Genomic DNA, 26,612 nt, shown 5'->3' on the forward strand with positions numbered 1-26,612 from the left:
ATTGGTCACCTTATCTGGCTCCATAATAAGTGAAAAAGCAGGACATGCACTTACCCAGGAAGTCGTCAGCAGAGAAGTGGTCCGCGTCCCACACCTGCATGGTCAATCTGGGGGGGATCTTGTACTCCGTCTCGTCCCAAGAAAACATGGACTCTTTCTTGGATATCACTATCTTTTCTTCGGCCATGAGGTAATCAAACGGGAACACAAAGCGCCAGTTAAAGTTCCCCTCTCCAGTCAGAGAGTGGTAGTGCACATCTGTGTCCTGCTTGTCCTCCTGTTGGCCCTTTAACCACCTGGAAGAAACAAAACATTACATTATACTTACAATAACCACAAAGGTATACAGAAGAATTTGTCAGTATTGGCCATGCACTTTTCCAATGGGTTCAGTTTTTAGTTTATTTGCTAATTTGATTTCTAAGAAATCAACAAGAGAGAGGATGCTAAAAGGTACAGTACAGTATGTGGCTCCCCAAAATCAAATCAAACGTATACCAACATGTATTAAGAGGTTCAATAAAAACAATCAATTCAAATTAGGAAAAATATAACTATAGTCTTAATAATGTGGTTTCTATTGTTTATAGCTTGGAACACGTCTGATAGACACTGACCATGATCACAAATCCTAGATTTATGCTTGAAATTCAGTATTCTAAATTCAAATATGAATGTGAATTTGACTTGGTTTTGGGGCCTCACAATATAAAGCCATGCAGGTCTGGCACAATGCCGGACCATAAACAGGAGAAAATGAACAGTGGTGTCCATAGTACTTTTAATTACTCCTGGCATAAATCATCTAGTAAAAGAAGAAACTTAATTTTGGTTGTTTTTGCAGATATTAAGTTCTGTTGAAATATAACTTTCCTAAAAACAGAAGGCTTTGGGTGTGGAAAATAGAGCAAATGTAGAAAAATACACGTGCATTTCCTTAAATTAGATAATTGTTTGTTCATACACATACTTGGGGCCGTATTTTGCCCCCGGAGATAGCGTTAACGGAAGCCGTATACAGGGGGCGGGGCTAGGGCGCTATTTTGCTACCTTTCCGACCTTAACGCTGGCGTAAAGAGGCTGGACTTGGCCGCTAGAGGCTGGCGTGGGATAGTGCCGGTCCATATATGGTGTTTGAACCATTGACTGATGACTGCAGCATTCAACAGCACCTCCTGTGGGTGATGTTTGCTGTCATGCCTCATATACAGGCAATTGATTTCCTGTTTTTCAATATGTTCCCAATTTTTTAATTTATAAATAAATTAAATTAAATATTGAAATGCAGCCTTGAAGCAATATTTCTTTATCCCCTCCTCTCTCACATGTCCGTGCTCTAACTCGAATCATTGCATTTTGCCCGTCTAAAATCAGTTCCTCGTTTGGCTCATTTCTGGCAATATGTGACTGATTGTGATAAAACATGAAGTATTTTGAAGCTTAAAATACAGAGAACAGGTCTGTGAAGTCCCCACTGTCTCACATAATCTGATAGTGAGCTGGTTTATCTGCTTCCTGCACATCTGAACAATTAGAAAAAGTGGACCAGTTTTAAAAAGACTGGCATAAGGATTTTGGGTGAATGTGATGTGAATGTGTTTTGCGAATGGGCGTTCCTCTCTGAGCTGAGCACATGAGTCTGTATGGTCCAGTCTGGTCCAGACTTTACTCCACCTCATATTTTGTCATAATCACACCTCTTGTCTAGAATTCCACCCCCTGCGCTGTCATCAAGTGCGCCGACTGCAAGATTTGATGAAATGAGCTCCCCTGTGCCCACGTTAACGCTACCTCCGGGGGCAAAATACGGCCCTTTGTGTTTAAAACACTATCATAATTTCCTTTAATACAAAACCATACCACAAACAACAGATCATTGACGTTTTAAAAAGATTATTTACAATATTAACTATTTAAATCTTGGGGGGGAAGATACTGGGCCTAGGACATTTTATAAATAAATGTGTTTTATTGCAACTAGTAAGTGTGAAAAGAGAAGAGTTTTAAGCTGAAATAAAAAGTACTCTTTCTTTCAGAATATTTACTTTTCTTTTTCTTTTCTTTTTTACCACAAACTGTTTATGGAAAATGTTTTCTGTTATTTAAAAATATGTAGACGTGTTGGTGTGGTATGGGCTTGACTAAAGATTAAGTGACATTACACGTTGCTTGCATGCTTAAGTCAAAAGACAAGCGAGGTTTGCGTGCTGAATGAAAACTGGATAGGAGGCAAAGAGGCACCAAGGGACTAAATTAGGGCTTTAGGGGGTGTGAGAGGAGATCAGGAGAGAATAAAGGTAAGAATGGAGACAAGGAGACATGGTTGGAGATTAAAGAGAAGACAAGAGCTCTAGTTTAATGAATGAGTGAGATTACAAGGAGACAAAATAAGGACTTTAGAAGGTGGAGAGGAAATAGCTCATTGCTCAAAGCTGATTGCGTAAGAAGTTTGGAGAGAAGACAAGGAGACAAGACAAGATGAAAGCTTTAGGAGGTAGGGCAGGTGACAAAGTTTAACTTTAGGAGTAAGGAGCGGATATAGGGAGACTTTGCTTGTGTTTTTATAGAGGAAATAAAAATACAAGATCATTGTTTAAGAATGTAAGAGAGGAGAATAGTAGAGGAGTTTAAGATTTGAGAAGAGGAGTCATGGTAAGAACTTTAGGAGTTAGCTGAGGAAACAAGAAGAAAAGATTAGGTCTTTAGGATATGAGCAGACACAGGAGAGGTGTTCATGATTGTGGGAGGACTGTACGAGCCATGCGATGGGTGGTGTGTTTACCCCCTGACATAGATGTCAGACATCTTCTCTCCTGTCATGAAAGCATCGTCCTCTAGAATAACGTCATCAGTGTTCCAAATAATTACACGCAGCTCAAAGCTGGACAGAGCACGAGCGGAGAGAAGAGAGGACAGACACACAGACACCACAAACACACACACACACAAATGGACAAAACAAAACAAAAGCATGGTTAAACAAAAGAGAAAAACTGCACGCACAGCGCACACACGGGACCAGCCTGCACAGCGCCGTCTCCCGCCTGTACCTACCCCCGCACAAAAATGTCACTGGACTTTTCCCCAGTGAAGAAATCATCATCCTCCAGAGTTACTTCGTCTGTATTCCAAATAATCACCCTGAGCTCATATCTGGTGAGGAACGAGGAACACAAACGTACTTCAATATGGACAGTACACAGGAACTACAGCTACACTCACCATGTTAGCAACGGCCTGTCAATATCAATTACAGATTAAATACAGTCTACTCTCAGTACAGAACAGTGTGGTCTAAACTATCACATAATTAATCCAGTTACACTACATTCCCATTATTAATACATGAGTGCGACTGCTGAAAAGTTTCCTTGACTTATTCCTGTCTGTCTTGGCTGTACCTTTTGGGTTTTCGGGGTGATATGTCCAGAGCAGGTCCTGGGGCGGGCGAGTCCATGGGGAACATGTCCACCCACATCTCAAGACGGCCCTGCAGACACTCACGGTAAGTCACTCCCATTTGATCCTCTACATTTGGGTAATATTTTGAATAAACTCCTGAGAATGGTCCACAGTATGACATTAACTTATCTCCATGGAGACAGGTGAGTGGAAAAGTTCAGGTCAGATCTGTAGAGAGTCGACTCCGCTCAGAGTAAGAATACACGAGATTAAGGTATTTTTGAGAAAGAAACATTTTTTGAAAAAAGGCCAAATTGATCCATTCAATGCCCTACTGTGGAACTTTCAAGGCAAAACAACATCTTCACTGAGACAAGAAGGTAGTGGACACCTTCAAATCTATTACATCCTACAACAGGGTGTTTGCCCTAAGAACAATCTAACATCCACTTGGCTCACTCATCTGATCCGTTCGTTTGTATCTGACCTGTTCAATGCCGGGTTTGTCTGGGTTCAGCAGAGGTCTGGTCTCCACGTGTTCAGGCACCAGTTTACAGCCCACTCTAGGGATCTCTTCCCAGTGGTTCAACACCGTCAGGGCCAAGTGCTCCTCTGTCTTCTTCTTCAAACCTGCAGTCACATGCACATGTGTCATCATATCATCATCTGTCGAGTCCTCTGTACCAGGAGGGGTGGTCGCCTGTGGCTGTTGGGACCTGGTTTGTGGGTCTTTGGTGGAGGTTTTGGGGCCTCCTGTGTCTGTGGCCAACTCTCTGCTCCTGGTGCGCACGGCTCCTCTGATGGTGCTTCCCTAACTGGTTCATTTGCACTCTGCCTCATGTAAAGTAAAATTCTAGGCATGTGTCCACGTGTTTATGTGTGCATTTGCTGGTGTGTGGGAATGGGTGGTACGCTGGATCAGGCTGTTTGGGGGTGGTTGGGTGGGATTTGGGCGTGTTGGAAATTTTTTTTTTAAACGAACTGTGCTGTGTGTTAATTTATTTTGTATGAAAAGAGTTTTATAAATAATGTTTTATTTATTTATTTATTGATTGATTGATTGATTGTTCATCTGTTCACAAACTGAGGCCATAATAACCTAATGAGTGATTTTGATACAAATTTATATTAATTTATTTTTTATTAACTCAAGGATGATATTCAGACAATATAACATATAATGAACAAAAATGTGCTATAACGTGCCATATTTGTTGTTCAAATAAAAAACATAAAGTATATAGACTGCCAAATAATACAAAAAAGTCATACTACTACTTTATTGCCATATTTGGAAGAATTTCTGTTATTTTTTCATTTTCAATCAGCTCTTTTTGCATTATTTTTCTTTATTTTAGAAATGGCAATTTATATTCTAATTTTACATATCTGCAAAACAACCACTGTGATCTTCTACATTTAAAAATGTAAGAATTTATGTAAACAGAAAAAAATTAAAAATAAAAATACATATAGTTGTGTACCATTCTCGTCATCGATCTCGGTAGGTGCCTGGAACACCCGGCCACCCACTTGTACGGTCCCCCCCGGCCCGTACCGAGGAGGATCCATCTTCCCCTCCTTACACAGCCGGGTCAGGATCTGACTGGGCTTCATCGGGTCTCGCCAGATGTTGTATCCATGGCTACAGTTTTGGAGAGAAAACACACTAATCAGCTAACGATTGAAAGACAAAAACATTATAATCATTTGAGAAGGTAATTAGTAAAAAACAGGCTCAGTACTTTCCTGAATTGTTATTATATGAGGCCGTAAGGTCAAATTACAATACATTTTTGTGTTGAAAAATACATCAGGTCAATATTGCAGGATGTGGTATCAAAAAATATATTTTTTAAGCAGTATGTGACAGTATGCATTACATGTAGATTCTTTGTTACCTAACTGAAATTGATAGTAAAATATTAGTCTTATACAGTCCTAGTCCGCCATCAGCCCCTCCCACCACCACCGATCCCACACCCACACACCAATTTCACACTAGGCAAGGTGGATTGAAGCGTCTTGGCTAAGGACACAACAACAGCTTGCACTAGAGCCTCTGCTGCTTCACTGAGGAACCTGGTATTCCCAGTGGTCTCTCATCCAAGTACTACCCAGGCCCAACCCTGCAGATCTGACCAGCTCAGCCAAGGACAAATCTGACAATAACTCATTTCACTTTGCTTTGATAAGTGAACTAAAGCCTTAATGTAAAGCTCTCACAGTGAGTAGTGTGAGGAGATGCCGCAGGTGGCTCTGTATTTGCTGTAAAAGCGGTTCTCCAGGTCGATCTTGGTCTCTCCGATCAGGTCATCGGTCCCCACCAGATCCCAGTCGTACACAGACACGGTCAGCATAGACTCCATTGGAAACGTGGCTTCTATGTCGAAGGATCTTAGAGGAGACGAGGAAAGGCGTCAACAATGTCATTGTTTATGGATTTCATTTCAAAATATTTTCCTTTAGGCTTCTAGGGGTTGAGGACAGAAAATGCATCCTTATGTATCCTTTTCCACCATTCTTCTGCCAACGTATACACTATTCATCCTCATTTCTCAACCTTGCCTCACCTCATTGAAATGTTTCTCTACTTACTTGCCAAACACAGGATTAAGTTGTTTGGAGATGTAGTTCTCCTTGTCTTTGACTTCTGACTTTCCCAGTTTAATCGCAACATATGGATCGGCTTTTCCATTGATATCAGCAGGATGGAGGTCTGTTGCCTGTAGGGAAAAACGTAACTCTTAATCAAATGTGATAAATGTGTGTTTTAAAAAAATACAATATGGATTTCAGACCTACCCTGACCACATAGACTCTAACCAGCACTTTGATCGGATCGTTGTGGGGGATGCTCTGGAACATGCCCATGTTTGGGTCGTATCCTGTCTCTCTGGTGATTTCTTCTGACAGAGGGAGCTTGTACATGCACAAGGAACCCTGGAACAAAGCAGTATTTGGGGCAAAAGATGAAAACAATAAACAAAAATACTTAAACCATAAAAAACTACTTAAACTCAAAGTGTATTTAAGAAAAGGATTTATTGCACATGAAGTATAGTTACTGATATACACTTACATACTACTTGAACCATTTGCAAAAAATGTTATAGGTGCACTATGTAGCTTATCTAGTCCACCATCTGCTTGTCTCCATGGAAATAATTTTTGCTTTGCCTGTGATGTTCTTGACTGGACTTGACTCGTTTACCTTGATTTCATTACAGGTGCTTTTATTGCTAAAGAAAAACACATATTCTCATAATGAGCTTTGGACATAGATAATGGAGATAGATGCAATACGTTTAATTCCATACTCTGGAACTCTCCTGGCCAAGCAACAACTCTCTATGGAGACAAGCTGGTAGCAGACCTTCCACCAGAAAAGTTACATAGTGCACCTTTAAATTAGAGACACTAAAGAAGGCAGACGGTATTAGAGAGACAAATGGCATCTTTATATAAAACTTTAGAGAGTGATATTTGAGAATGGAACGTGAGTAACATCGCCCTAATGATAAAATACAAAATAATGGGTTGTAACAATTATTCCATAGTAATTGTACTGAATGTATAACCTCACCTTGAATCTCCCGACGATCCTGTCGTCGTCCTGTGCGTGCTCATCGTCGTCCCCGGCCTTTCCTCTGTACAGGTTGAACGTGTGCAGCCAGTCCTCAAACTCCCCGTACTCCATCTCCAGCTCTTTGTTGTACACCTGAAACCAAAAACACATATTCAAATCTGTGTATCACATAATGTCCAAAATAAAAAAGTGCACTTAAATGCAGAGATATACCATCAGCTCGTCCACTCTCAGTTTGACTGGCCTCCTCTCTGTCCCATCAGAAGCCTCTTTGCCTTTCTTCTTGTCTTTGGGGAACCTCCTCTTGTCTTTGAGCTTGGGGCCTTTGAGGAGAAGGTCGTCTGGTTTGAGCTCTGAGTTACAGTGAGTGGACAAGGAGTGGACAGATGGAAACATGAGGATAATATGGACACAGCACGACACAGCTACATGAAAGATGGCAATCCTTTTATATAATATGTAATTAAAAAATGTATAAAGCAAAATTTACGAGATGTTATCTTCTGTTCTTACACAGGCATGAATGGGTTAAGTGGACATTTTCTGACCAAGAACACTTAAAACTCTGTGCCAATTTGTTTTATTTTTCCTACAGTGATATGACCAACATTGACACAAATTATCAGTGTTAAAGTTTGTAAAAAAAAATATCTCTCTATAAAATATCTTATTCATCTACAGATAGAGCGGAACATGCAGTGTTTTTAGTCAGGAACATAGTTGTAAAATGATCCTCGATCCTTCCTCTGACTGTCCTCTAAGCATCAGGGCTGAGCGCAGCAGCGTGAGGGCCACAGAGAGAGAACAGCGGAGCAACTCCTGCTTTAGTCAGGTCAATTATTAATCAAAATAAGTGTAATAAACATTTTGGACAGTGAGTATTTGATATAATCATTTGTGATTCATGTGGAGCTTTACACAGCAGAATTGGTCTTAGTCTCTAAAGTCTGTATTGACTAAAGTCAGAATGTTAATGTATTTAGGCTAGTACAAGCATATATGATGAAAATGACTAGATTTTGTTATTTATAGTCCTTTATATCAAGACATTAAATTTGTTTTTAAACAATTGTTCAAAATCTTGCCTCGTCTCGTTCTCGTGGACCCAATCTCGTGACTCATCTTGTGAAAGTTGTGTCTTGTCTTGACCTCTACTATAACCTGGCCAGCAAAATTAATTATTGCATTATTTGTGGATTTTAAAACTCTGGAATCCATCTGGCTCTCACTGTTGCGATTGAGCCTGACCCACCAGAGGTTCGGTGATTGGACCAATCACAAGCAGCATTGTGGTCTGAGCAGGAACCAAAGGTGAAGCGTCCAAACAAACTCGGACCATTAGTCTTTTTTAAACGTGAATTGCTCAGTGCATTTGTGGATGGGAAAGATGTCTGTGCGTTTCTGATGCTTCGACCAGCGTGAAGTAATTGTCAGAACGTCCTGATCGCTCTACTACATTCATCATCGGATTGAATTAATTAAATTAACATAGTGAACAGCTCCAAAGTCATTGACTGCAGTATCCACTATCCAAGTAACTGAATATATTGCCATTGTACTATGTAAAAAACAATATGTATTGCATACATATACAATTATTTAGAATCATGTATAAAGCCTGTATAAACCATCTTTCATGGGAATTCATGATGCAGGTGAATGACTGATGAAGGACATATTTGTGATGTATGTACTGATGAAGGAAACATAATACAGTTCTGCCATACTATATACTACGTACAGGATAAGCAAACCTGTACCAAAGCCCTACTCTTAAACAAAATACCTGTTCCTAAACTTAACCCTGTCCTAACCTTAACCTGATATATTGTCAACAAATACATATATTTGGTAGCATAGCCAGCAAAGTTGTTGCATGGTCAATATGTGCATGAAGGAACATCAAGAATCAGCAACAACTTCTCATGCCACTTCCATTTTATAACTAAAACGTCTTACACTTGCTTAGTTTGAAAAAGCAAGATATGTGTTTTTGCAGCAAATTATGAATTGGGCTGCAGCTTTGGGAAGGCTTGCCATTATGGGCTTAACACACAGGAAGAGATGCTGCTCCTCCTTCGTGCAAGTTTTCCTCAGCTCCAGTAACAAGCGTTATAACAATGACAAGTTTGGCCTTGACAGAAGGCATAATTGGTCTCAGTATGTGGAGTTATACCTCCAGTCTCCACCAGAATTTCAAGATCTTCCCTCTCCTCCGCCTCAGCCTGGGCTGCCTCCTGAGCTTTCAGCATCTGCATGAAGAGCAAAAAGATACTGTTGTTACATTATAGTGAAAAAACAAAAACACTATAGTTTGGTGGTCTACTTTTATTCACACAAAGACATTTCTAAACAATATTTTGAATGGGACGACATTTTTGGGTCATGATTGGCAATTTAAACTCTATAATTCAGTGAGAATTTTTACAAAGCACATGTGATGATGCTCCAGGTGGGCTTAAGGAAAGTGCCTCAGTCACACATGGCACATACGTTTCCATTATGGCAGTAGATTTTAAAATTATTTATTTAAAGGATCTCAATATCTCCTCTCTAAATAAATAACCCAGGCTGAGCAAAATAATATGTTTGCCGTAACACGACCGATCCACTATGAAACTAGCAGATTGAGTTGAGATTTTCGTTGAAAAAACGTCAAAATAATTTATTTTTCAATTATTTCGCCGACTCACCGACCGGTCTTTCCTGAACCACCGTTTCGAATATTTTTATCACGCTGGTAAACCTGACTTTCATCTCAAAGAACTGATAACGCACTGCACACCGCATGTGCGTCTCCATTTTCAGTCCTCCACATGCATTTGTATTAAAACAGAACGCACGTAGGAGTTGATATATTGCCTTTGACAAGTCAGTTTGCCCTTGTCGGCGCCACTGACATGTCCATAGTAATGTCACCCTCTGTCAGGATGTGAAATTTGACTTACGCAAATGCATTCTGGGATTGAAACACCCCCAGCAGCGTCATCACAACAAACATGGCGGCGCCCGTGTCCCCCGATGTTCCCCCCGCTCGCCTTAGCTACTAAAATAAAGGATAGCGGCGTACAAAAGGTCGATTGAAATATCTTAAAATCGTGAGATTTAGTCTCTCGATCGGGTTGATAGAGACGTTTTCCATCATTGACTGTTGAAGCCTGACCCCCTGGTGGTCACTCCACACACTTTTTTTTTGGCTTCAAAGTAAAAAAAATAAGAATTTGCCTACCGTCCGACCCACTTGAAAAATGTTGACTCGGGTTACAGCAAACAGACAATTTATTTGGGGTAGCCCCATTAGCTAATCTTTTTAAAATCAGTCCCAACACCTTCCAGGCTGTAGTCTGTGGACGACAATGGCCTGTGGCTGTTTTACTCTTTGCAGTACAAACCTCCTTGAGTGTCTCTATAGAGGCAAAGTACTTCGACCACCAGTCCAGCACACTCTCGTCTCGCTCCTCCTCCTCCTCTGCCATGCCTTTCTTTTTCTTCTTCTTCTTTTTGTCTTTGCTCTCCTCTTCATTCTGCTCACACCAATAGAAAAACAGTAATTCTATGTTTTTCCTAGCACACTAGCTAGTTTCGGATGACTTACCATGTCCACTTTTACTACAGCGTCAGACATCTACATCACACAGGACACATGGAGTTAAAAGCCACAGTTACAAAGCAGGAGCAGAACCACAGTAGCAGTTACAGGGAGAAACGCTGTCCAAAACCTACAAATAAAAATATAGGCCCAAAACTGCCTATATCAGAAAGGGAGGGGGCAAAGATAGCTGCTAACACATTGGCATCTATTTTTCCATTCTGACGCAGACAGTGATGGATTGATGCGTCCATAAGGAGGAGCAAGGCCAGGACGATACTGCCACCAATCAGAGCACTCCACTAAAGCACAGGAGTGAATACTGTGTGGTATATTTTGTACATTCATTTCCAAAACAACTTTATAACTTCATCCCTTGACAATGTAATTTAAAGTTCTGGTTAATTCTGTGGTGTGAAATTTATAGCAATATATCCAAATTATTCGCAGCTATTATACAATATTAAATATTTTTTTGGGCTTGGGACCACAGGGATTCTGCAGCTGAATTTACCCACTCCTCTTTCCCACCATGTCACAACAACGGTTGAACACACTTACAGCGTCTAGTTTGACTATGGTGTCCATCTTGCGTACACTGGGATCTTCCATGTTGAGGATGATGTCACCTGCGGGGCGAGAGAAAGTGCGCGAGGAGACGCTGGGTGAGGCACGAGGCTGTGAGCCGCAGTTAGCTAGCACCAGGTAGCCGTTCATTAGTTTAGCTGAAGCATGACCACCAGGGGGCAGTGAGCACAGCAGGAGAGCGCAGGTTCAAGGTGGCAAGACAGCAGATGTATATAGAAGAGAAGAAAAGGAAAGAAAAGAGAAACAAGAAGCAAAAAGTGAAGCAGCGCCAGCAAGGAAAGGTAAGACTGGATCAAGTTTAACAAGCATACAATGTATGAGTAGAATCTTGAAAATGAAAACTTTTATTTATCAGGTTTTAATTTTTCAGTAAACAATAGTAAACATTCATTTAAATTCAAACGGTAAACAAACTAATGGATATTTGGCCTTCGCAGACTAAAAACTAATTTCAAAAACTCTTCCTTGGAAAACAGATATATGAAGAGAAACAGAATTTTCACAATTTCTAAAAATACCAAATCAAGATCATAATGCACAAGTTAAAGGCGTGGTGTACCTGCAGTGGCCCAGTGGTTGGAGCTCTTGTCTGGGGCGCTGTAGATGAAGCGCCTCAGGCTGGTGACTGCGTGGGAGCCCACCAGGATGTACCTCCCAAAGGCTCTGCAGTCCACCACGCGGATGTTCAGAGGAGGGTGAAGCAGCTCGTTCTCCGGGAGGTCCTGTTTACAAAATAATATCTCATCATATTATCAGATTATGTGAAGCTTTTATTTTGATTTTGGCTATAGTGGCTATTCAAAGTCCTTATGCCCTTTAGAATTATATATTTGCACTCACCACCTCAAACCATTTGACCAGAGTGCTGAAGTTTGGGTTTTTCTTATAGTTTTGAATGAGCGCAGACTGCACCCCTCGTCCTGCACACTCTATGTCCACACGGGGGCGATCTACCTGGGCCAGGTTTATCCGCTTCAGGTCTCTCAAGCCCCAGAACAAGACCTGCAACAAACAAGAGAACTTTACATAGACAATCATACATCTACAACTTTATTTTTGGGGATTTTTTGTTTGATGCAATAAAAATGTCAGTAACACTGCGCCTGTGTTAGTAATAGTCGTACCTCTATCCGGTAGCGGCTCAGGACAGGCCTGATGCCCAGAGGCACAGCGACTATGGGCCCACGCTCTGAATCTGTGGACGATTCTATGGGAGGAAGATCAGCTCGGCCACCTTGACCAATCTAAAGAGGAAAACATGAAAAATGTTGTTATGTTGCTCTGTATATAACTTGACAGTCCTGCATGTTTTGTGTATTTTAAAACTGTTGCAAGGTAGAAAAATACAACATGGATTGATTTTTAAATGGACCTTCAATAGGAACATCCAGTAGGGATTATTTTTCAGTTTTTTCAACCAGTGCAGGTGCAATAAACAGAGCAATCTCCGGAAACCTTCTCTTGATCTAAACCAGCCCCATCCTCCTCGTGTCAGGAGTATCTCGCTTTGGAATTACCCCACAGTGCCTTCATAATATGACAACCACCATACATTCTTCCCTGCCAATGACATTCAAAATGCATTACCATCATTTGTTGTCTCCATCTACATCTGTTTTATCCTTCTATTGTAGACAGAATGAAATGAAAAAGAGAATGAGAAAGAGCACCTTGATTTGAGGGACAGCAAAGTTATGGACAGCGATCAGAGCCCTCCTGATCTCCTCTGAGTCAAAGGGAATCTGCAGCCGCCGCACACAGAGGAGGAGGTTTGGACGGAGAGAGCAGGACAAGTCAAGAACATGTGGTTTAGAGAAAGACTCCAGAAAGTGGAAACTACACTAAAGCGTCTGGAAATGGCACAGGGGAAATGTGACCAGGAGACAGTTTGTAAAGTTAATTACATTTTTAGTGACGCTGACAGTGGGAACTAAATAACAAACTTGATGATAACAACTAATAGCAAAAATGGTTACATAATATAAAAAAAATACTACAGCACAATCAATGTCACTATTGTATCTACTAGTATGTATGTAACTTCTAATACTCCAAGTACTGTAGTTATTATTGCTATTATATACTATATTATTGCAGCTTTTACGCAGCAGCTAAAACGTGTAGTTAATATTAGTCAGAGGTGTGGACTCGCATGTCGTGCCTTGACTAAAATAGACTGAGGACTCGACTTGGACTTGAAGCTCTGGGATTTGAGACGCCTCGATACTTCTCCTCAAAAAAATGTGTAAATGTGTTGATTCTTCTCTATACAGCTGATACATAGTGCCTCATTTTACAGGATCAAACTGAAACATGTTGCTCCCCTACAAGTTGTATTCTGTAATTTGTAGACAATCTTGTTACGAGTTGAAGCTCAAAGGACTTGGGACTTGAGCCGTTCATGAGACTTGCCTAAAAAATACTTTCCACCTCTGATGTTGTACTATCAACACAACTATTGTATTCTATGATTTATAAAAGTACAGACTCTACTGCTACTACAACCACTAGAACTTCTTTAATTCACTACAACTACTCATACTGTTGTTTCAACTACTATTCATACACTATTACTATTACAACTATTACTAGGATAATTGTTTAGCCCTAAGTAGATGGTATAAAAGGTTTCAAAGGCAGTCATCTGGACATTTATTTTCAAATTGAGATGTTTCAACTTTTCAATTCAATCTGAAGGTACGGCCCTGAGCTAGATTAGTCCTAGGGAGGAGTTTGTTATATGTATGTAAGTGTGTGTGTGTGTGTGTTTATGTAAATACATATACATATATATATACATATATAATATTACATAATACATATTATTTTTTACCTGTAGCAGTTCAAAAGCAGCCAGCAGCTCCCCGGCCAAGCAGTGGCCTCTGTAGATCTGGTAGTACTCCAGCTGAGGGGGGAACCTCGGGGGGCCGTAGTGCTCCACACACATCTTAATGGTGGGCTTGGCGAACGTGCGACCTATGAACTCTGCCTTGCCCTGAACACCCCGGAGAGGTGAGGGGGACATGTGAGGGGACATGTGCGGAAGGGTTAGAGGGACTGCACTTTCACACCAAAGCCACTTGGAGTCAGTATTAGTCAACACAGGATAAAGTAAGGGGGATATAAGTACTGGGAACACATGCAGTTTTCTATCAAACTTAGTGAGATTATAATTTCATGCTACATTAAAGATTGTTAGTTTAAAAAAACTGTGCAGAATTAAAACTCTATTTGGGGAGTGCAACGAGGAAACAGATAGAAGTCAGGGCAAGCAAGAGATAAAGACACAACACTGTTAGTATCAATGTCCACAGAAAAAGAAGACATTTTAGCTGCAAGGGTTCAAAAGCAATACGATCTTGTGATTTGAACTATACAGCAATACTATATAACATATACCAGTAATTTAATCAATGCAGTCGTAGTAGCAAAAGTAGTAATGATTTTTCAAGTTGTTTTTTTTTTACCCATTGCCAGAGCAATAACATAATTATTAGTATGATGATATTCACATACATTGCAGTGTTACATAATGTGTATGTGTCCAAAATTGGTGCTCAAAATTAGGATCTAGAACCATGACTTTAAGTTTTAACCACCAAGTCATAAAGTTCACAAACAGTTTGGTAATTAATGTATTCAGAAAAAAACAGAACAGAAAAACGTAATTCTCAAAATATATGCTAGTGGCGTAGTTTCATGAAGCAAAGAGGTTCAGGGAAAATTCCAGTTTAACCGTCCAGTATTTGTGCATTTTTAATGAATGCTTTGATCACTTTAGTACAAGTAGAAACTATCTACTTTCAAACTGATCTAGTAAAGCCTGTAGTCCTGGTGGTTCTGATTTTTGCAATCACATTTTTAAAGACACAGGCCAATGTGGCCGTGTGGTTTTGTGCGTACCACCGTGTCCTGGTCGTAGAACTCGATGACGATGATGGGAGGGTCGTCCCGGAGCTCACTGGCCTCTCCAAACAGTTCCACATCATCAAACACCAGCAGCTGGTCCCACGTGGGGCACAGCGTCTCATTCAGGATCTGACAAGGCAAATACATAATTTTTATAATGTAAGATTGTGAGCTTTGTCTATGGGGACAGAAGAATGCAAATAGAAGCGCCTCTGTCTGTCTTGGGACTTGTTGTCTGCTCATGATGCATTGTTGTACATCTACACATGTTTAGCATACATTTCTTTCAGAAATGCATTAAATAATTATAAAGTGCAATCCATTACAGTTTGCAATTGGAAAATACACATGGGAAAACACCTTTAGGCTTGTGGGGATTTACAGTTCAATAAGTGTTCAATAAGTGAGACATGATGAACAATATTGTGTGCGGGTTTATACTGTACCTTTATTTTTACTGTATAGCAGAGAATGTAGGTATTTATTTTGCAAAGATACCTCAAACGTATACGTAGTACAGAGTTCTGTATATAAAACATGTTTCATTTGTGAAAAACTGTTAATGTAACTGTGTTCACATTTGCATAACAGGGCATCCAACTAAACTGGGACTAAACCAAGGACTAAACCTGGACTAGACCATGACTAAACCAAGTCTATATCAGGACTAAACCAGGATCAAATCAGGAATGCAGCCTCAGGGCTTTACCTCTGTGACTTGGCTGTGCGTGGAGAAGAAGACCCTGGCAAAGGGGTCTGAAAGTCCGCTGCTGTCTGCTGCGAAGAGGCTGCGGGCCTGGTACATGTGGGCCCTGAGCTGGAACACCTGCTTCACTGTGGAACAAACAGAACAATTACACCAAACACTCAAGATAAAGGGATCAATACTCATCCCAATCTTTTAGTTTGAGTTTATTTAACCCTGATTTAGACTTAATTGTGACTCAAAGGGAAAAACGTTGTCAATGATGGACTAACTTAATTTCACCGCGAATCATTGCAGTTCGATTTTTGTTTTGCATCTTAATAGACTGTGCTTGAAATAATCTACTGGATGACATGATTTATTGCTGTGGCCTTGTTTTCAATATGTCACTCAATACATATTAAATTACAACGTTGCATTTAGTTGCGCTGTACGCAATGAATGCAAGGCTAAACTTGTGTTTGTTGGGAGATTTAGTTTGACTTACAAATGGTACAGAAAACCTGTTTTAACTACTGCCTTAAATTGATAGACTGTTCTAGGAAGGGATATATTTTCTGTAATAATCACTACGATTAGCTGGATTAGAGTTAACGTGGCAAACTCGGGTTAAACCCCGGTTCAGCGGTAATACGAATGTGGCTCGCTTTATCGGGGCAGATCTCTATGGCAACACGACGTGAACTCAAAACCGGACAATGTGAAGTCTCTGAATAAGACAAGAAGACGACTCTATGGAATGTGAGACCATATTCTTTTACATCGATGTGAACAGATTCATAAAGACGAGGAATGATATTTTAATAGGCTACGCTGTATTTATGCAGGTGATTCCTAAATGGAATATGCCCATTATCTTTAATCACACTGTATTGCATTAAATACGCTATTAACATATGTACAGAATAAATTGAATGCTAAAATGTAGGCTAGCCGCACACGTTTTGGTCTTTTAGGTGCTGCTTCTGTTTCATGACTATAACACATTTGTTCTTTGCTGTCTTTTATTGATTAATGATATTCAAATTAACTTTCTTGGGTGTAATTGTGGCTGTCTATCTCGTTTTTTTTCCTCGTATTTGTTAGAAATTATGATCGAAATTTCATTATGTTTGAAGAATGCGGCCTTTCCTTCTCCATTGTTCTGATTGGTCAGCTGGTGTTAACTCCGCCCCCTGCTCTGTGAATGTGCAACGATTCATTTAGAAATCTTGACAGAGCAAGTTGTAAACCTGTTTAATATTACGGCTTATCCAGAGACGCTCATGTCTGGGTTAGGCTCTCTGGAAATAGAAAAGTATTCAGGATAAGTTCAGTCAGCTTTGTAGTTTATAACGAAGTTTATAAGTTTATAACGAGTTCACTTCTAGATAGGGTGATTTTGTGTTTACTAGTTCTATCTATAGTTTAGTCTTGTATTAAGGGGTCTACTTTTTATCCTTAAACATTTTGCAATTCGTAAACCTGAAAATTAGAACAAAAAATCAACTTAAACATGGTAAATAAAAAACATAATTTTCAAATAATAAAGAAAACAACATTTTAACCAGTGTTATATACAGTTAAAGATCTGCACTCACTGTTGTAGACGAGGGTGACGGGGGGCACAGACTGCAGACTGGGCGTGTCATTGGACGCCTTGACCTCCTCAAACCCATTGGGCAGCCCGCTCAGGAAGTCCTTCTTCTGCTTGTTCAGGCCCAGCCACAGGTACAGCTCCAGCTTGGCCTGCACTGTCCATCCAGCTGGACCGAAACCCTTCTTACCGGGCAACTGCGGCGTTCAAGAGATTACATGTTAAACTTTTTAGCATTAACTGTGCTATTGTTCATTTGTTAAAGAAAAAAGAAAAAAACATAATTTGTAATAAACATCTATATTTTTACTCAAAAATAAATCATCTTATTCCTCCAAATACCACACCGCCTCTTTCTAAACACTGGCTTAAGTTAAATTCACTTGTATAATCACATTGTTCACAAATGTTTTTTCTTGCACATTCAACAGATGGCTTGGCTGAATTTTGCAGCACATTTAGAATAACAATTAAATGGTAACATAAGGCAAAAGTATCTAAAACACACGTCTGTATTCTAAGCAAGGATCCAACCACTGATCCTCTCGATAAAGGACTAATTTACAACTACTACTGTAATTCCATGTTTTCAAATATCACTTCATTCTGTTTAAACGTCACGTTTAATTGAGATGAAAGGCAAGAAAACTGACTATTGCTATTTTTCAGATTTTGTGGAATGGGATAAATATTGTAAAAAATATATTTAATAGACATTAGAGGAAGGAGACATATTTAGAAAGGAGGATGATGATAATATCACAATTGTTGTTTTTTGGAGAATAAAATATATTATAAAGGCTGCCTAAATAAAATAAATAAATAAAAAACAACAGTGTAATCATACAAACAATGGCATAAAGTGATATTACTGCACTTTTTTGGTTCATGTTACAGACCATTCATGTTTTCTTGACACGTTTTAGCCCATTTCTGATGAATTGACATTACATTACATTTCAATACATTGCCGGAATAGTCAATACTGCCCAGTCCTGTTTAACATAATCATTGAAATAAAAGCTGCCTGTTCTTCTCAATTACACATTTCGTGTTTGTGCGATTGTGTGATTGTTTGGACTTACTTTGAGAAACACGGCCTTGACCTTGCCGCAGTCTTTCCCGGTCTCCTCGTCCACAATGGAGTAGAGCAGGTCTTTGGACGGGACGCGTGCGTAGGCGATCCTCTTGTTGTTGCTCATCATCCAAACAAACACATCTGGAATGCTGTGCTGAGGCTGTGCCAGAGGAGAATACATTCAGTGAAGGGAATTCAAAAAAGGTTATGCTTATTCTATGTTGTTTCAGCGCAAACATGCAGAGTTATGGATGAAAGTTAGTCAGGTTTAAAAAGTAAACCTCATCTGCCAGAAAGCGCAGTCTCTGGAGGAAGTGCTGAGCCAGTTTGAGTTTGTCTTTGATGCTGTTTTTCTTCACTTGTGTCCGCATCTGCTTGGCCTGCTGCCCCATACTGTCCTGTACAGACAAGAAGAGCCAGACGTGAAAAGAGTTTTGTCAAATATTATAATGCTCATGTAACTATGAAAAGTACTGTATAGAGACAAAAATTATACGTGTCCATTCTGATATTAATTATTCTAAAATATATGTCTGCTATAGTAAAAGTGTGCTATAGTAAACGTGTGCTATTGTAAAAGTGTGCTATAGTAAAAGTGTGCAAAGGTAAAAGTGTGATATAGTAAAAGTGTGATATAGTAAAAGTGTGCTATAGTAAAAGTGGGATATAGTAAAAGTGCTATAGTAAAAGTGTGCTATAGTAAAAGTGGGATATAGTAAAAGTGGGATATAGTAAAAGTGCTATAGTAAAAGTGTGCTGTAGTAAAAGTGTGATATAGTAAAAGTGTGCTATAGTAAAAGTGTGCTATAGTAAAATAGTGATATAGTAAAAGTGTGCTATAGTAAAAGTGTGATAATGGATTGTGTAAAAATGCCTTCTGCAAACATCCTTGTGGGGTTATGAAGATGGTTGCAGAGTAGTGCACGTCTCTTTTGGCAGTTGAAGAGACCGTGTCAAACTGTCAATGGAGCACTGCCACAGCACAGTAGAAATGTTCTATATTTTTCAGTATTTTTTCTATTCAGCCACGACTGGCAGTATCTTATACTATATAAATATATTTATCTTATAATACATAAAGTCATGGCTTACATAATCAAAAAGTTTACTTTAGATCCAACATGGACACATGCTACAATCTTAACAATGATAGTTTTGTATTTGCTTGAATAGAAAAAAGCACGACCTAATGTTTCAATGAGGACACATTGTTTTTTATGAAAATCATGATGATGCAACAATAAACACCATAATAAATCACGTTGCCGGTTTGTAAATGTCCTCAAACCCTTTGATACGCCATAATACACTTTAGAAGCCTAAGTTTTCTGAAAAATAATAACTTTGCCAATCTACACATCTGAGATTTCATATTTTTGAAACAGCCTCAATTTGTGCAAGTGTATTACCTCCCATTATCTGCATACCAATCCCTAGCACTATATGAGACGACAGCGGGTGAATTACTAACAGCTGTAAACGCACAATAGAGCTACTGCAAGGAAAAATGTAATACAATCTAATCTGCACATAGAGCCTGAAGCCTTTGACTCAATAAAGCTGCTCAAATGGTGCTCTGTTTAGGTTGAGTTCGTGATTGACTTACCATCTCCCTCATGCACGCTTTGAGACGTTCACGGTCCAGTTTGGTCCTTCCTGCCTGGTTAATGTCCTTATTGGCCAAAGTTACAAATCGACTGAATAAATGCAAAAAAAAGAGAGCAAAAACAGAGGGATGTTTATTGCGTTTGGGTTCAGTGATTACGGGCCGTATTTTGCCCCCGGACTTAGCGTTAACGGGAGCCTTGGCCAGGGAGTGGTTCCAGGTGGCACTTTTGCTACCTTCCCAACCTTAACTCTGGCGTGAAGAGGCTGAACTTGGCCGCTGGAGGCTGGAGTGGTATGATGGCAGTCCATATAAGGTGATAGTGTTTGATCTAATGACTGATGACTGTGGCACTGAAAAGCACCACCTGTGTGGGAGGTGTTTGTCATGGCCTCATGGCAAAGAAAGAAGTGAGCTGTTCACAGCGGAGGAGAGGGTTGTTGTGAAACAGCGAGAAAGAACATTAATAATTGATTTGTTCAATGGATCTGTGGGTTTTTTCCCAGTCTACCTAGACTAAACCTGAACCAGGCCCAGAGCCAGGACAGAATGTGTTGCGCTCCGCAGAAATGACCCACACACTCTCGGGGCCAGGCTCTTGAGATTTGAGCCTTCAGCGATGGCAGTGCAGGGAGCCTGGTCCGGTCATTTTTTTATCAAGCTCGGTCCAACTGTCTTTAAATAAAGAAACCACGGTTCGGAGTTGTATTTTGGTTTTCAATTTTGGGATCAAATTGAAAAACAGAAAATGAAACTGTTTTATCGTAATTTGGCACAGGTTTTGGATATTATTCTATAATGTTATTTTGTTATGAATATCTCATCCGTATGAAGATAGTAACAGGACTCCAGGAAATGTGTGTTATGTTATGTTTTTCAGAGCACTAGGGTTGAAGTTTGCTTCAATCAGCTGTTGCGCTGATGCAAGATGTCAGGAAATTAGCTCCTCAGTTATCACTACGATCGGGGGCAAAATACGGCCCTTCATGTTAATGCGTGAGTTGTCTTTTGATTATCAGAAAGAATGTCACAAAAAGACAAGAATTCTACAGAGGGACAAGTTTTGTTTACAATAATGTAGCTACATTAAAGATAAAATCATGTACTCATGTTAGTGGCACATAATTTGAACTAGACATTATGATTGTAATTGCTTTTGTGCCAAAACTATGGGCTTTTTTGACAAAAGACCGTCATCATATACTGAAACTGTTAATATTGTTATGTTAATGGAGGTGAGCTCTCACACACATTTTTTTTTACAAAAAATTCTGGCTAGGTTTGCATTGTAAAGAAGATCAACTTTTTAGAATACATTTCGGTTAAACAATCATGAGGTCCAATTAGACGACGCTGTATGTGCAATATAAAGGAGACATATTATGCAAAAAAAGCCGTTAAACATTTTAGAATGGTTTCCCTCATTATTATCTTACCACAGCTGTATGTGGACTGATGCATATTTGAATAATCTTACGTTTGAAAACTTGGTAGGGACTCACGCTCACTCCGTTGCTGTTGAGACTTATCTTGAGAAATACAGTTTTACCCACAAAATCTCAAGAAACGAGGACCAAAAGATGAGCAAACACAGAAAACTCAAGACGCTGCGGGATGAAAACAAACAAAGCTGAGGGTCTGCGGCTCTGGTGGAAACTAGCCCACCCCACAAGCTAAAGAGGCTGACATGGCTAACATGGCTAGCAAGACCGACGTAGCAGCCAACAGCCAAATCCCCGCTGGTAAACAAAGCTCCATCTTCGACGTGGGGTCCCCAAGGGCGAGCTTTGTCGGAGGGAGGCGGGAAGATCACCTCAAACCAACTGGCCATAATGATGCGTGAAATTAAAAGTGAAATGCAGTTTGATTGGGAATAGTAGTGGATCTGACAGGGGCAATTAGCGTGGGCCTACATGCTCAATGGGATCCGACATAAAGGAGTCATGGAGCACACACAGGTGAGGCTGGGCAGTATGTCAAACAATACAGATGAGCTGCTGGCGCTGAGGTAGGAGGTCAAGCATATGTAAAGTAAAATCCTGGATTTGGAGTCCGGATCTCACAGGAACAATATCAGACTTATGGGACTACCGGAAGGAGAAGAAGGTGAAAATACTGAAAACCTTCTTGAGCAGGTCATTCCTAAGCTAATTTCGGGCTCAGGAGTTGCTGTCCCCATTACAATAGAAAGAGCCCCTTTGTTAGGAATAGTCTCCCCCCACTTTTTGATCATTTTTTCTTTTTTTTTAAATCCTCTTTGTTTTCTGAGAGTTTGAAACCAATCGAAAATGACTAATGGCAAAAATCAATATAATTAACCCAATGGCATCAGAGGTTTTATAAGTGGCATCCTTTGACGTTAACGACATATTGAACCCAACAAGGTGATCAAACGTTTGAACCAAAATGAGAAAAGTAACAACAGACATTATATATTTATTAGAGGCCCATTTGAACGACATTGAGCCTCAAAAACTAACCAAATGTTGCTATGGAAAGTCGTGTCATTCATCATACAGAGGCAAACACAGGAGGGGAGATAAAGTGTTGACCTTAAGACAAGGAGGTCAGATAAGGACAGGCTAAGGGAGATTATTAATGGAAAGGTTATTGCTTCAGTTGTTGGATGTCCACTGTTTTTGATTTATTTCGGTTCTCTCAGTGGTCGTGTTTTCTTTAATTGTGGTTGCTTGTGTTTTGTTTTTATCTGTTCACAAACTTTTAAAGCACTTAAATATATATACACACACAATATATATCTAAAAAAAAAAAAGGTAGATCAGTGCCCAGACAAATCCTGTGTGCACATTAACAGAAGAAAATGAATGAGCTCTCTTGGTTATCCCTTTGTGACTATAGAGTATATTCCTTGTAACCCCCAGCACTAGCCCAGTTTGTGACGGATGCACATAGTATGATTGTTAACGCGTTCTTGCCTGCAGCCCACGCTAAGCTCCTCCAGCACACCCCGGAGTCTGCGCTCGGGAAAAGCCTTCTCCGTCTTAATGATCTCCTGGACATCATTCAAACCCTCCTCCTGCAGAAACACGGAGCAAACACAAGAGTGAGGCATAACAAATGTGTGCTATTTACACAAGCCTGATACACAAACACAGGCCTTGCATTCTTAATGGCTGTGGAGAATTCAGATGGTGAATAACGCTATCGAAACAATGAAAATACATATTTACTATGCCAACATATATTTCATAAATATTAATGACAATATTATAATTAATAGATGTAAAATCGCCCCTCCAACCAATGCATTTTTTAGAGAATCTGGACATAATTTAGATGTTTTACAAAACCATAAGGAATATAATGAGCATCCATTGTTTTGTGTTGGAATATCTGTAGCCTTGGGACGATTATACATTACCATATGAGCAGTAAAAAAAATAACAATTACGGCGCCTATAAACTAAGAAAATAAAATAAATAACTCAAAGCCAAAATCACTGTATGTAGACTGTAAAATGCCTGGCAGTCTATGGTCCTACAGTAAGTTTTGCTGTTGTATTGAGACTATGACGGACCAGTTTGTCTGCGATCTTGTCCATGATGTTGGAGTTGTACAGTCTCCGCCTCTGGTCCTGCCACCAGCTCTTAATGTACACACAGGGTTTCTTCTCAAAGTACGGCAGATGGAAGTAGTTCCTGCAAAAACACAGTCATTAATAAATAATTCATACCTCAGTATATTTTTGTAAATGTTCAGGGGTGTATATTTTTTATGTGTGGTTAAATTTTACCACAACTTAAATTGGATACAACTTTTCCATTAACAAATTACCCAAATAAACCCAACTGCGCAACATAAAAGTGAGAACAAGCCTTTTCAACTGCTAACTAAACCTAATTAAACTAATGCTGCCACAATTTATTTTTAAAAAGTCAAAGTACTTAGCAAGATGGCTGACTTTTGTATGTGTTTGCAGCATATTTTTATCCAAGTTCAACATAAAGAATCTAGACATAAAAACATCACGCCATATGTTAAAGCTGGGGGGACTGATTTCCTCAACACAAAAACTGGAGGAAGGGTTTTAAATCTGTCTAACTCGTCCCTGGCTCTCACAAATGCTAAGCTTCATTTGTGATTGCTAACATTCACATGCATTCATTTTAGGCGTGTGCACAGCTTTAAAAGAGTTTTTTTCAGAGGGCAAAATTTAGTCGGTTTAGTTTATTTATTTATTTGAGCAATGTCCATTCAAAGAGCTGTGACCAATATGTTACAACGTGAACAATACAATACAGTGGTTCTCAAAAGGAGTAGGTAGAACTTGTAAGGTCCTCTCCTCGTGCACACAGTCACCTGTTGTGTGGTTAACACCTTCTCACAAGTACCACAAGGCTGAAGTGAACCTGGGGCAGCCAATCAGAGCGCTGTTTAAACCCCTATTTCTGGATTGATGAGACATAAAGTCTAATTTTTTTCACAAAGTGCAAAAAAGCACATTTACAAATTTACAAAGAAAGTCAGTTTCCCCATCTTTAAGTTGAAAAAATAAGCAAGAAAAATTCTGGAAATATGTAAAGAAAATAAACCAGTATGAAGAATTAAGGGCGTCTAAAACAAGAACACATTCTGAATTTGTATTAACTTATGACAATATCTTTTGCAGTACACCCTCTTATCTGCTCATATTTACCATGCGTGCCAAAGTAAAATAAATCATGAAGAGAGCACGTCTGACCTGTCAGTTATGACGGGTCTCATGGCTGGAGTGGTGGACACAGAGGCCACGTCCCGCTCCTCCTCTCCCTCCTCCTCACTCGAGTTCTGGATCAGCTCGTTCTCCTCGTCCTCGCTCTCTCCATCCTTCTTCTTTTTCTTTGACGACGAACGGTTGCTAATGCCGTCTATTTGGTTTCCATAGTTACCTGCCACACATTAAGACAGTGGAGATAAAGTTTTCAAGGTCGAAGAAGCCAATGGTGTTTGAAATACTGTTGCTGTCGTATAATCAAACAGCTCATTAGTAGAGCTAGACTAGATCAAACATTTCCTCTAAAACAAAAAAGCAAAAACGCTGTTGCCTCGATGTGTTTGTTTTGCAATATTAATTTGAGCTGGACGCCTTTCTTTATGCTCTCTTTTCTATGCATAAAATCGGAACAAAAAGTCACATATAACTAAAAATAAATCATAAAATTAAATAGAAAATAAATAAATGTAATGTTTGAAATAAAGAAAAGGAAATCCAATGTTGCTTTTTTTTTCTTTTTACAAACAAGAAGTTTAGTCTTGAGAGATATTGCTAAAAATGTCTCATCTTCTCCCAGAAATTTCAGCCTGAGCAAATTGAAGGAATTTTTTTTTTATAATAATAAGTCTTCTATAAGAGTTTAGTAAATCAATGTCACATATTATTGATCACACAAGCCAAAGCAAATTGTCTCACTTACCTATTGTAATTTCAAAACGTATTGGTTTGTCGCCAATTTTCCGATCGATCATTGTGGCCTCCAGGAACGAACCAAAGAGGAAAAACTCTTCTACTTTTCCTGTGGCGCTCTGTGAACAAAGACAAATTCATGATAATATCTATTCATTCTCATCCAGCTCTTTTTATCTTAACGATTAGAAAGTAATTCGAAAGCAGTTTGACACTTTAAGGCTTGAAAATGCTTTGGGAAATGGAGTTCTAAATTGGAGACATGTTGGTATTGTGTTGGACAAGACTTGGACTCGTTGGTTTTGATTCCTGGCTGAGATTGAGGAGGATCAGTCCATTTCTACACAATAATTTGCTTTGGCAGAGAAACAGAAGATGAGCACATCATTTACAACACAATGAGAAGATCTCTGTGTGTGTACAAATCTTTGTTATCAGTATATCAAGAGAATATTTAGACAATACTTGTTGTTGCAATAAAAATAAGAGCGATCTGGTAGCGCAAATCAAATGTACTAGACTAGACATTATACACCAATCCTTCAGTGCTGCTGAGGAAATGACTCATCTCCAGATCTGAGCCAGCATCCACTTCAGGGGAATAGTATAAATGTTAACTGTATCTAGCTCAATAACACTGCCTACCGTAATTACCGACAAATACACAAACTACAGAGTAATTAGGGTCAAAATTGTGGGTCAGGTGAATTTTGTGGTTCTGACCCAGTGAAAAACAGGTCAGTGGTTCTTTATAGAAAAACAGATTGGGATGCACAGGTCTGACAGTGGCTATTTCACAGACAATTGACCACAGGGGGTCCAATTGTGTTAAATTGACCGCCACACAGGAAGGACAGGAGTGTGATTTCCCAAAAGAGCTGTAACGTACCAATACGGACTCAGGTAAGATTTGCAATTCAGGGTTCAGAGGTGGCCAGACCCATCATTTAGTTATCAATTGGGTGGTGCGGTAATGCAAGAGTTAGCGCTCTTGCTTTACAGCAAGAAGAAGTAAATTGGGGATAAGACATGCAGTTAATTTGGGATAAGATATGCAGTAAATTGGGGATAAGACATTTTCGAGAGCCAGATTCAAACTCACAACGCTTTGGCCCTCTCGTCACAGGAGTGTGCTATCCCCTCGGCCACAAGCTTTCATTAGGA

At 39.6% G+C, this 26,612-nt stretch overlaps 1 protein-coding gene across 1 annotated transcript in view; it reads right to left on the reverse strand.

The window, feature by feature from the left end:
- otofa (otoferlin a) overlaps positions 1 to 26,612 on the reverse strand; it is a 130,800-nt gene that overhangs the window by 12,073 nt on the left and 92,115 nt on the right. Inside the window, exons 16-43 of the mRNA XM_072446413.1 lie at positions 25,459 to 25,567; positions 24,747 to 24,933; positions 23,583 to 23,703; positions 22,980 to 23,080; positions 20,044 to 20,134; positions 18,719 to 18,835; positions 18,445 to 18,597; positions 17,364 to 17,556; positions 15,787 to 15,911; positions 15,072 to 15,206; positions 14,002 to 14,163; positions 12,293 to 12,412; positions 12,009 to 12,170; positions 11,728 to 11,890; positions 11,142 to 11,305; positions 10,587 to 10,616; positions 10,384 to 10,515; positions 9,168 to 9,243; positions 7,205 to 7,344; positions 6,989 to 7,123; positions 6,208 to 6,345; positions 6,001 to 6,128; positions 5,629 to 5,799; positions 4,887 to 5,047; positions 3,890 to 4,032; positions 3,402 to 3,490; positions 3,055 to 3,153; positions 55 to 296 (exon numbers count right to left, since the gene is read on the reverse strand). Coding sequence (XP_072302514.1) covers positions 55 to 296; positions 3,055 to 3,153; positions 3,402 to 3,490; positions 3,890 to 4,032; positions 4,887 to 5,047; positions 5,629 to 5,799; positions 6,001 to 6,128; positions 6,208 to 6,345; positions 6,989 to 7,123; positions 7,205 to 7,344; positions 9,168 to 9,243; positions 10,384 to 10,515; positions 10,587 to 10,616; positions 11,142 to 11,305; positions 11,728 to 11,890; positions 12,009 to 12,170; positions 12,293 to 12,412; positions 14,002 to 14,163; positions 15,072 to 15,206; positions 15,787 to 15,911; positions 17,364 to 17,556; positions 18,445 to 18,597; positions 18,719 to 18,835; positions 20,044 to 20,134; positions 22,980 to 23,080; positions 23,583 to 23,703; positions 24,747 to 24,933; positions 25,459 to 25,567 — 3,787 coding nt within the window. The remainder of the gene's footprint in view (positions 1 to 54; positions 297 to 3,054; positions 3,154 to 3,401; positions 3,491 to 3,889; positions 4,033 to 4,886; positions 5,048 to 5,628; positions 5,800 to 6,000; positions 6,129 to 6,207; positions 6,346 to 6,988; positions 7,124 to 7,204; positions 7,345 to 9,167; positions 9,244 to 10,383; positions 10,516 to 10,586; positions 10,617 to 11,141; positions 11,306 to 11,727; positions 11,891 to 12,008; positions 12,171 to 12,292; positions 12,413 to 14,001; positions 14,164 to 15,071; positions 15,207 to 15,786; positions 15,912 to 17,363; positions 17,557 to 18,444; positions 18,598 to 18,718; positions 18,836 to 20,043; positions 20,135 to 22,979; positions 23,081 to 23,582; positions 23,704 to 24,746; positions 24,934 to 25,458; positions 25,568 to 26,612) is intronic.

This window comes from Eucyclogobius newberryi, unplaced genomic scaffold, assembly GCF_026437365.1.
Source record: "Eucyclogobius newberryi isolate DKJ021-1_F unplaced genomic scaffold, fEucNew1.0.hap1 SCAF_1, whole genome shotgun sequence".
NCBI classification, from domain to species: domain Eukaryota; kingdom Metazoa; phylum Chordata; class Actinopteri; order Gobiiformes; family Gobiidae; genus Eucyclogobius; species Eucyclogobius newberryi.